This window comes from Mesoplodon densirostris, chromosome 6, assembly GCF_025265405.1.
Source record: "Mesoplodon densirostris isolate mMesDen1 chromosome 6, mMesDen1 primary haplotype, whole genome shotgun sequence".
In the NCBI taxonomy this organism is placed as follows: domain Eukaryota; kingdom Metazoa; phylum Chordata; class Mammalia; order Artiodactyla; family Ziphiidae; genus Mesoplodon; species Mesoplodon densirostris.
In genome coordinates, this window is record NC_082666.1 from 1119271 (window position 1) to 1129563 (window position 10293).

Genomic DNA, 10293 nt, shown 5'->3' on the forward strand with positions numbered 1-10293 from the left:
TCCCTGCATTGCAAGACGGTCTCTTAACCACTGGACCACCAGGGAAGTCTTTCCTTGTTTTTAAACGCGGTCACAATGGCGCCTGCCTGGAGAGGCTCCCGTGAGGGCCCTGGAGGCTCACAGGAGGCTGGCACGGCAGGATCACAGCCTCAGCAAGGGGCACCTCCGCTCCCCACAGCCCTGCGCCAAGAGAAGGGTCTTGGGAGAGGGGCTCCCAGCTCCAAATCTGAAGCCCTGCCTGTTTACTTGGAGCAGAGCCTGTGGCTGCGGCGCAGGGCCATGGGACCTGACCTTGGAGTCGAGGGGTCGTAGACTGCCTGACTCGGTGACCTCAGTTGGCGGCCGGCCAGGAGGGTGGTTGCTGGCGCCTGCCCTCGCTGCACACTGGGATGGGTCCCCGCCTTGGCAGGCCCGAGGGACTCAGCCCTAGCTCCTTGCGTAAGGGCTCGTCAGGCCTCCTCCCAGATGTCCTTGGGGATAGCAGGTGCGTGGAGAAGCAATCAGGCCATAAACGGGGGCAGCAGCCCAGGGGCCCCCTTATCAGGCCCCAAAGGGCTGAGTGTGCACTGCCACTCCCTGGGCCCCCAGGGGTGGAGCGGGGTGAGGGGCAGCCAGGAGTGACCCACTGCCCCCACTCTAGTCCGGGGTACAGAGAGGTGACCTAGGAACAGAGAAGCCAAGACAGCATTCAGGGACCAGCGGAGGTGACGATGTTTTTAATTCTCCCCAGAGAGGTAACCCCGGGCACCGAGGCCTGGCCAGGGTGGCAAAGCACCAGGGGGTGCAGCCCAGACTCTTGGGAGGTGGCCTTGAGAGCAGAGTTCCGAGTGGGCTGCTGGAGGTGGCTGGCCTCTGATGGGCCTCAGTAGCCGTCGTCGGCCCAGGTGACCTCGTAGTCAGGGTACCTGGCTTTGATCTTCTCAGTGGAGACGGAGTGCTGGGCGCGACCGTAACCCTGAAGGGAGAAGGCAGTTCTCACTGCCAGGTCCTGGCTCTGGGCGCCCGGTGAGCAGGGACACCAGGGGCCAGCTCGGGAGGGGGCTGTCATCCCCTCCGACCACCCCAGGACGCTCTCCTATGGAAGCGTGGCCACCAGGGTGAGCAGATCTTGAGGGAGGTTCCTTGAGCTGGAGGCCCAGACCCCTCTAGGTGCCCCCGTGTATCTGCTGGTAGCTTGGTGAAGGGAGGGACAGGGGCCTCTTAGTTTCACCCCAGCTCAAAGCACTAAAGGATGACAGCCAGTCAGGCCTTTTGGACCAGGAACAGCACGCAGCCCGCCAAAGCAGAGGGGCAGGGGGTGGCTCCCTCCCACCCTGTGTGTTTCCTGTGTCGTGCCACGTGAGAAATGGGGAGCCTACAGGCCCTGGATGGAGGGTTCTGCCGCTGAGAAGGGCCGGAAAACTGAGCACCCCAGGTCAGGCAGCTTGGAGGGCCAGGTCTCCCCAAGCCAGGACTGGGGCCCTCGGCCCACCCAGGCCCGAGGCTGTGGGCTCACCATGGAGTAGCCGTACACGTGGATCTTCTTGTCCTGGCTCTGATGGGAGATGCGCCCGCCCCCCAGGCACTCGCAGTCATAGCCTTTCTTCTGCATCTCGCCTGATACCTTGTCGTAGATGTCCGCTGGGATAGGAAGGGGGGCTCAGCACGAGCCCTGGCTGCCTTTGGAGGCTGAAGGGGTCTGAAGCCCCGCTCTGAGCAGCTCCCTCCCCAGGAGAGGAGACCCTCTGGGACGGGATGAAAGGGAGGAGGGGGTGCACCCGGGCAGGGGCGCTGGGACTAGGAGGGAGGAGTCGGGCCATGGCAGCCCCTTGTCTCCAGGACCATCTGGGTACTTCAGACTCTGGGTACTCCACGCTCCTCTGGGCCAGCCGGGGATGAAACCGGGTACAGGATCACCTCCCACTACGCCCCTCGGCTCCGCCCACAGCCGTGGCTAGTCCCGCCCACAGACGCCGGAGACCCCGCCCCCTGGCCCTCCGCCCCGCCCTCACCGTGGTACTCGGCCCACTTGTAGCCGCGCACGATCTCTTTGCTCTCCCCGGCCGGGGCCCCGGAGGGCGGCACCGCGCGGACTCGAATCAGCACATACTTGAAGACGCCGTCGGAGTCGATGTCCACATCGGGGATCTGGGGGAGGTCCGCCGCCGTCATGTTCCCGGAGCGCGCTCACCCCCTGCGGCCCGCGGCCCTTCCCCCACGCGACCCGGGGCTGCGCAGACAGTGCGGGAGGCGGGGCCTGGGAGCCAATGACCAATCCCGCGGGGTCATACTGCCCGAGCCCAGTGCCTCAGCCAACCATGCGGCCAACCCGCGGCACAGACTGGCCAATCGCGATCCAGCTCCTTGCAGCCCGGACACCACGCCGGCTCCACTTAAAGAGGAACTTGGAATCGGGAGCAGGTGGTGATTCAGTCCAGCCCACGGAAAAGTTCCTTTCCAGGGAGCTTGGGGGGAGGGGGGATGACAGGCCCCTTTGGTGGGGGTTAGGAGGCCCACGAGGCCCAAGGGACACGCGCCGGCCCTGACCCCCTCCCCCAAGTGACCGAAGGCCTCCTTCCCCCACACCGCTCCCGCTGTCCGCTCCCGCTGTCCCTTGGCTTCCCTCCGGGTTCCCCCCACCCCGTGCCCGAGGGCCTCCCTCCCCCGTCCCCCACCGAGTCCGAGGGCCTCTCTCTCCTGCTTCCCACTCCGCGTTGCTCCATGGTGTCCCTCCCCGGCTTCCGAAGGCCCTCCCCCCCACGCCTCCGAAAGTCTCCGTCCCGCGTGCCACCCACTCCCCCGCACAAAGAATGAGGCAGCAGTGGCTACATTCGAGTTTTATTTTCCTTGGTTCGAAAGCGCTCGCCCTCTGGAAATAATCCCGGTCCAGGGTCCTTCCTGGAGGGCCGGCCCTCAGGCGTGGGGCAGAAGGCGGAGGCACCCAGGCGGGGGGCGCGGCGGCCAGTTTGGGAGGCTGCGAAGGCGGGTGGGGCAAGCGGGGCGCGTGGCCGGTGCAAATGCGCGGAGCCGAGGCAGGCGCACAGGCATTTAGGGGAGGGAGGAATGAGGGGAGATGGGCGCGGGTGCACGGTCAGGGGCGAGGGCTGGGAACAGAGGCGGGGGTTGGGGGGGGAGGTCCACAATTTAACTCAATCGATGCCCCACCTAGCACCAATGGGGGACTGGGGGCTACAGGAGGGCCCTCCCGGGCTCCCGGTCTCGCCCCCTCTCCAGGTCACTCGCCATCCTTGGAGCCCGGGCCAGGGCCAGCGGGCACCCCGGGGAGGGCGGGGAACGACGGACACTCGAGCGTGCGCTCCCGAGGGCCGGAGCCGGGCCCCCTGGCCGCACCACAGGGCACGGCTAGAGCGAGCGCTCGGGGGCGTTTGTTTAATCGCGCCCCCACCCCTCGGTGGACCACCGCCCCGGCGAACCTGCTCCCATCCACGCTTTCCCCGCCCTGCTCCAAACTGGGAACGCCCCTCTTCTTTGGTCCTCCCTGCGCCAAGGGATAGGGTCCCTGCTGGACGGCCTCCTCGGCCCCTCCCTGAAATCCATCCTGTGCACCTGCTTCCTGCCTCCCTGTATGCCTGCTTCCTGCCTCCCTGTGTGGTTAGGGCCTGCGCTGCCGTTTGCACCCCGGGTCTGCCCTGGCACACGCCTAGGGCCATCCTGTCGGGTGACGGCAGGCGGCCCGACTCACGCCCAGCCAGGTCTCAGGTCTGGCTAGCGCCCCTACCCGTAGTCCCCTCTGCTTCCCCCGCCCAGGACTCCCTTCCCTGTGGCTGGGTGTCTTGGCTGAGGACCCCCGAGTACCCCTTCACTGCTGCTTGCCCAACCCCTGCAGCAGGGCGGGCAGCGCCGTCAGTTTGCCATGGTCTGGCACAACAGGGGTGGGGGTCAGCGGAGCCGCCACGCGCAGGTCCCCGCTGGCCCTGCCCATGAGGCCAGGACGTGCTTGGGATGCGGAGACACCGAGGCCAATCAGGGTGTCCTCTAGAGGGGAAAGGCGTCTGAGCAGGACGCATCCCAGACCACAGGAGGCGGGTGGGGAGTGTGTTTAAAGGGACGGGACTAGGCTTTGGTCGACTCGGGCTCCTGGACGAGGGCGAGCCGGGGTTGGAGAGGTTCCAGGGAGGCCCCGCAGACGGACAGGGGTCGGACGAACCGGATATGCGCGGTGGGATCTGCAGCGGTGACCCCTCCGCGTAAAGGCAGGGCGGGCTTGTCCTCAGACCCACCCCGCCTCCCAGCGGGGAGCACCAAGCGGCCGAGGACCGGCCCCTGGGGAGGCCCGAGGGCGAGCTGGGGGAGGAGAGGGAGCCGGGCGGGACCGGTCTGGGGGTGGGGGGAAGGCGGAGCCTGTGGAGAACGCAATGGGGCGGGGCTTTTGGCGAGCTGGGCGGGGACTGGTGAACTCGGGGCGGGGCCTGAGTGGACTGGGCAGGGCTCGGGTAGACTGGATGGGGTTCAGGGTGGGCCCTGGGTGGACTGGGCGGGCCCCGGGCGCGCCCCCGCGGCTCACATAATGTCATCCAACAGGTTGGCACTGGCCACCCAGTCTAGCGCGCGTGGCTCGGAGGCGGCCATGATCATGCACATGAAGGGGCGGCCTGTGCGCCGGTCCGTGGGGTAGATGGTGGTGGGTGTGAAGCGTCGGTTGGCTTCGACGAACTCGCAGAGCTGCTCGTAGACGCGCGGGAACTCGTGGCGTAGGAAGACGCCGCGGAGCCGCAGCTCTCGCTGGATGTGGATGAAGGCCACCTCGCGTGCTCGCCGGCCCGCCTCGCCGTCCTGGTCCAGGCCCGCAGTGCCGGGCGGCGGCGTCAGGATCAAGGTCTCCATGTCGGGTTCGCGGCCCCGCGCGGGGGGCGGCCGTGCTGGGCTGCCGGCCGCCAGCGCCACTTTGGCGAACTTGCGCACCGTGGGTCCGGCGCTGCGCGGCGCGGGAGCTGGCCGGGCAGGGGCGCCGGGTGGCGCAGCGCCGGGGCCCACGGCCACGGACACGCTGAGCAGGAAGCACTCCGCCGGCTCGTAGAGGCGCCCGGCGGCTGCCAGCTCCCGAGCATAGCTGCCCAGTGGCGCCGCGTGCGTGGCCAGCTCGCGCAGCGACAGGTAGGTGGGCGACAGCAGCAGCCCCTCGAGGCCGAAGCGCAGGAAGTTGTCTGCGGAGCCGGGACTCGGGAAGCCCAGGAAGAGCACGCCGCGGCCGCGCGACAAGAAGCCGACACGCGCGATGCGCGAAAAGGCGCGGTGCACTGGGCCGCTGTCGCGGCAGAATTGCAACACGTGGCGGCACACGCTGCCCACGCGGCCGTACACGCAGCGCGCCTTGTGCGCGTCCCAGTCCTCGCGGCGGCAGAGGCGCGAGCAGTAGTAGGTGTAGCAGCTGTGGCAGGACTTGAAGTAGAGGCAGGCGTTGAACATGGTCTCGGTGCGCCCGCAGCGCGCGTTGGAGCACGTCATCAGGTCGTCCTCGTCGGCGCTGGGCTCCGGGGACGCGTCGGCCGCCTGCCCCGGGCCCGCGGGCTCCTCAGCGCTGCCGGCAGACAAGGGTGGCGAGCGTGGCGCCCGCGTCGGGACCCTGGCGCCCGAGGGCCGCGAGTCTAGCAGGCGCCGCAGCTGGCGGCCCAGGCCGTCGGACGCGGGCTCGGGCGCTTGGCCGGCTGGAGGCCGCGAGTCGATGACCAGGTCAGTGATGAGCTCGTCCAGCTGTTCGAGGCTGCGCTGGCGGCCAGAGGCGGGGCCATCGGGGGCGGCGGGCGGAGGCGGCCGCGGGCGGCTCCGCAGCAGCTCCCAGCTCCTGGCGCTCGGGCGCTCAGCCGCGCGCAGGTCGTTGTCGGTGATGGTGATCTCCGGCGTGACGTACCAGTTTCGGGCCAGGCCTTCGCCCATACGGCCCTTCTCCGACAGCGACGTCTCGGACAGCGACAGCGCCGCGTAGCGTCTGGGCGAGGTGGACAGGTTCACGATGACGGGCGGGCGCCGGCCTTCGGGGGATGTGCCCCGCGGCTCCTGTGCCTCGCGCCCCAGCAGGTTCTCGTAGCTACGGCCGCGGCCCAGTGGGTCCTCGCGGCGCGGCGCGGGCGCCAGGATGTTGTCCCAGGAGCGCGAGTAGTGGCGGCTGTCGGTCGCTAGCCGGGGTGGGCTGGTGCCGGTGCCGCCGTGCCACGAGGCGAGCAGCGGGCCGGGGTCCGGGGGAGGCGCCACCTGCAGGGTGCGGTAAGGCCTCGGGCCCCAGTCGCCCCATGCCGGGCTACCGCGCGGGTGTGGGTAAGTCCGCGTCAGGGCGTCTCGATTGCGGTACCGCCCGAAGTCCTCAGTGTAAAAGGGGCGGGCGGCGGGGTGAGCCCGGGGCTCCTCGGGGGCGTAGCGGGGGCCGCAGGGCGGGCCGTAGGCTCGGGGGGCCTCCCCGTAGTAGGAACGGGAGGGTGGTTCTTGGACGGGGAAGGTGCGAACTTCCCCCGCATAGTAGACGCCCCCGCGTCTTGGACTGGGCCCGGGTGGCTCTTCGGACAGAAAGGGCCTGGGGTAGTAGCTGTCGAAGGGCGGTCCAGGGCTGGCCATGAAGCCACCGGGGTGGCCCTCGGGTTCCTCGGTGTAGAAGAATTGGGTGGGGCCCGGCGGGGTGGTGAAGGGCAGACTGCGGCGCTCCGCGTAGTCCCGGGACCCGGGAAGGGGCCCATCGCAGTATAGAGCCCGGGGGTCGGCGCAGTATGAGTCACTAGGGGTGGGGGTGAGCGAAAGCCCCACGTGACGAGGTCCGGGCACCGTGAGGCCGTGGAGCTGCGGGGTGGCGCGGGGCCAGGGCGCGGTCTCGGTGGACCCGCAGGGCCTCGAGCTCCGGGCGGCATGCTGCAGCACCGCGTCGTCGGGCTTGACGTCCAGGCGGCAGCGGACGTGGGGGGCCGGCCCCGCGGGTGGCTCGGCCGGCGCACAGCGGTTGGCGGCGGCGCACAGGGGCGCCATGCGGCCCGGACCGCCCCGCTGAGGCTGCAGCTTGATGGGGTGCAGCTCGTTGGCGAGCGCGCGCAGCGCGGGGTACGCGGGCTCCCGGCGGGGCGATGCGTCGGCCGGCGCCGCCCGCTGGGCCTCCCGGCCTCGGCGCGGCGGCACAGGCGGCGAGGCGGGTGCGGGGGCCAGGCCCGGGGCCGCACGGGGTGCGCTCTTGGAGCGGGCGCGGCGCCGGGTCTCGCCGTCGCGGGATCGGGCGCGCGGCGCGGCGGGCTCCGGAGGCGGCGGCTCCGGACGAGCCTCCATGGCCTCCCGGTCCAGTGCCTCCAGGAAATCGAAACTGCGGCAGTGGCGCTTGTTGAAAGGCGCGGGCGCAGCAGGCCGGGCCATTGGGCGCTCACATGGCGGGGGCCTCGACACGGGCCCCGGGGCCGCCACCTTGATGTCCTGGTACACGGTCGACACCAGCAGGTCCGGCGGGTCCGTGCGGGTCATCTTAAAAGAGGTCTCCAGGCTGCAGCTCACTCGGCCTTTCGGGGCTTTCGCCCTGAGGGGAGACGCGGGTCAGGGCAGCCCCTCTGTAGCCCAGGCCCCGCTAACCCCCAGCGCTGGCCCGGCTTACCTGGGGTACAGTGGGCGGGGCGGCCCTGGCCGCGGGCCTTGGCCGAGGCCTCAGGCACTCGCTCCATGCTGGCGTCAGAAGCACCTGCAGGAGGACCCCGGCTGTCCAGCCGCTCAGGTCCTGCCCCCTCAGCCACACCATCCTTTCTGGGCCACTTTCTGTTGGGATGAGGCGGGTCAGCCAGAACAGGGATGTCATTGCAGTGGTTCCCGAACTTCTGTGCCCACTAGTGACCACTGGGCAGGCTTGGGTAGACCCCCTTTCCTGGGACAGGCCAGCAGCGGGGTAGGAAGAGTAGGGGTGTGATCCCAGGACCACCACCGTGGTGCCCACTGCTGGAGCAACTGTGTACTCCTTTGGGGCCTTCACAGACTTCTTTATAGACGTTGGCTCCACAGAGCAGGTGGCTGAAGCGCCCTCCTTAAGACCCAGTGCAGAGCGGGCCCTCCACTGCTGCAGTGTGAGGTCCCGGCCCCGGCCTTCAGCAGCTCCACTCACAGTCACCTGAGCCTCCCGCCCCACCTGCTGGCTAGGCTGGACACGCGGTCCTCCCCCAGCGCTGTGTCAGGCCCCAGGTCCTGAAGTGGCCCCATCGGGTCCAGGCATGGCGTCTTGGCTCGTGGATTTGCCGGCCCCACCCTCAACTCTCCGTGTGGCCCAGGCCAGAGTAATGCTTTTAAAGATCATAGTGGACCCTAAAGCTCCCTTTCCTTTGCAGAAACATCCTCTGACTCGCCCTCATCTTGGGGTGGCGAAACCCACTAAGATCTCTGGGGCTGTCGTGAAAAGCCCGGCAGAGCGACCTCCCATCTTTGCAGTGAGTGCACTGCAGCCGGAAACCGGGCCCTGGTTGCAGGACCACGTGGGGGCTTGTGAGCCAGGAGCTCAAGGCTGCCCCTGGGTCCCTGAGCAAAGCACCAGGCCAGGAGGCCGTCAGCCGGGGAAGCAGGGCAGCGGGTGGGTAAAGCCCCCGCCGCCCCCGATTCTCAGGCAGGCCCTCCCCACAGCAGTTCGGGAAGGCTCCATGGAAACCTGAAGTTCCATGCCCCCGCATGCAGGCTGAGCTGGGGTCCAGCCCTCTGTACCAGGCTCACGTTCAGACCTGAGCCACCGGCTTCACTGGGTACCCAGAGCCTGGACAGGCTGGGAGGAGCTCAGACAGTGGTACAGGTCCCCACTTCCTCACACAGTCTGGGGGAGCGTGCTCCAGGGTGAGCTGGGTCCTCACCTGGTAGGACCTCTGGTCTGGTTGACCCTCTGTGTCACGGGTGTGCCAGGGGCTTCCTGCCGGCAGGGCTGCCCTCCTGGGTCAAGGCCACCCAGGCCTGCCCCCATCTCAGCCTCAGGAGCACCCCAACTGCCCCTGGTTTGCAGGACCACCCCCTCCCACTCCCTTCCATCTTAAAGCTAGGCCGGAATTGGGGGCTGGATGACGGGGTGTGAGGCTCCGCCCCAGGGAGGTGACAGCCCGGCCTTGGTGCTGCTGCGATGAGGAGCTACACTGGGCGACACCCCTGCCAGTGGGGATGGGACAGTCCACCCACGCCGGGGTCCTAGGCCTAATGAGCCCGGCGGGTGGCCTCCCCGCCAAGCAGCCCGGCCCCTGCCCCGAGCGCCCGGGTGGGGACCGGCGTCCTCCAGGGGCGGCACCCCCACCCTTGCAGGTGCCGCACCTGCGAAAGACCCGCGGGGCAGCGTCCTTGACCCCTTACCTGGGCGGTGCTCCCCCACCTCGCCCGGTGGGCTGCGCAGGCCCGGCGAGCTCTGCCGTCCCCCGCGCTGCCGCCGCGTCCCCGGCACCAGCAGAAGCTTCCAGGCAGCGGCGCGAGGCCGCCGGGCCGCTCAGTGCTGCCCCCAATGGCGACTGGCAGGACTGCACTTAAAGGGGCCGCGCCGTGGGCCTCGGACGCGTATGCCCCGCTGGCTCCAGGTTGGGGCTGTGGCTGGGCGTGGGGTGACGGGCTCTCTGCAGCCTCAAGGGCAGGCCTGGGGTCTAACGAGGGGACCCGGGTCCAGGGAGCACCTGGCCGGTCCTGCCAGCCCCCATCTCCAGGACACCTGCCCAAGGGCATCTGGTGGCCTGGCAGGCCTTGGAGCGGAAGCCTGGAGGAAGCCTAAGCCCTGGCCCGCACAGCAGACAGCTCCCGGAATTCACGCCTCGGTTCAGCCCGGGCAGGAGCAGATGGGCGGCTCCCCGCCCTGCTGGCCTCTGTGCTGCAGTGTTGGAGGTGCCAAGCCCACCCCAGGTACCTGGGGCCAGATGGGCACCACCTGAGTGCCTGCAGCCTCCTGTCCCCAGGATGTCCAGCTTCCCCCTGCAAGGGCACGCTCTTGCGCTCCCTACCTCCAATGTCCAGAAGCTGCCGCTGCCCTGGGCAGCTCTGCACACCCATGAACTGCATGGTGACTTTCTCCCTCCAGGCCCCTCCCACACAAGGTGCTGAGCAGGACATATTCTAGCTTGGCAGAGGAGCAGGTCACCGATGCCCTTGGCTCCGAAGGCCGGGACCTGCCACACTGTGGGTCCGTTAGATGAGGGGCCCTGGGCAAGCTTCAGGTCAGTGTGGCCCCCCACGTTAGCGGGTACTACAGGGACAGTCGACCTCACAAACTCCGGGCTAAAGGGAGCCCCTAAGGTATCTGGGGCCCAGCCCCCAACACCTGCCCAGTGACCGATGGCCCGCTGCCTCCTGGGTGCGAAGCTCTCTAGGCACAGGAACTGGGGAGGGGGAGGGGGA

At 69.0% G+C, this 10293-nt stretch overlaps 2 protein-coding genes across 3 annotated transcripts; both read right to left on the reverse strand.

The window, feature by feature from the left end:
• Nucleotides 1-687: 687 nt before the first annotated feature.
• PHPT1 (phosphohistidine phosphatase 1) lies at nt 688-2207 on the reverse strand. Its single transcript, XM_060101381.1, has 3 exons — nt 1992-2207; nt 1496-1620; nt 688-955 (listed from the first exon to the last, which is right to left on the reverse strand). The coding sequence occupies exons 1-3, from the start codon at nt 2149-2151 to the stop codon at nt 863-865; spliced, it is 378 nt and encodes a 125-aa protein (XP_059957364.1). The 5' UTR covers nt 2152-2207; the 3' UTR covers nt 688-862.
• Nucleotides 2208-2831: 624 nt separating this feature from the next.
• Nucleotides 2832-9364, reverse strand: AJM1 (apical junction component 1 homolog). Of its 2 annotated transcripts, XM_060101052.1 has the most exons (3): nt 9268-9364; nt 7556-7713; nt 2832-7480 (listed from the first exon to the last, which is right to left on the reverse strand). In XM_060101052.1, exon 3 carries the CDS (start codon nt 7426-7428, stop codon nt 4501-4503), a length of 2928 nt encoding a protein of 975 aa, XP_059957035.1. In that variant the 5' UTR covers nt 7429-7480; nt 7556-7713; nt 9268-9364; the 3' UTR covers nt 2832-4500. The 2 variants fall into 2 exon arrangements, with proteins under 2 accessions (XP_059957035.1, XP_059957034.1); XM_060101051.1 differs by having other exon boundaries at nt 2832-7713.
• Nucleotides 9365-10293: the final 929 nt, after the last annotated feature.

Coding starts and splice junctions, on each gene's coding strand:
- AJM1 (XM_060101052.1), bottom strand. CDS start 7,428: ATGACCCGCACGGACCCGCCGGACCTGCTGGTGTCGACCGTGTACCAG.
- PHPT1 (XM_060101381.1), bottom strand. CDS start 2,151: ATGACGGCGGCGGACCTCCCCCAGATCCCCGATGTGGACATCGACTCC. Junction 1,621..1,991: donor CAAGTGGGCCGAGTACCACG/GTGAGGGCGGGG, acceptor TTCCTATCCCAG/CGGACATCTACGACAAGGTA. Junction 956..1,495: donor ACGTGTACGGCTACTCCATG/GTGAGCCCACAG, acceptor TTCTCCCTTCAG/GGTTACGGTCGCGCCCAGCA.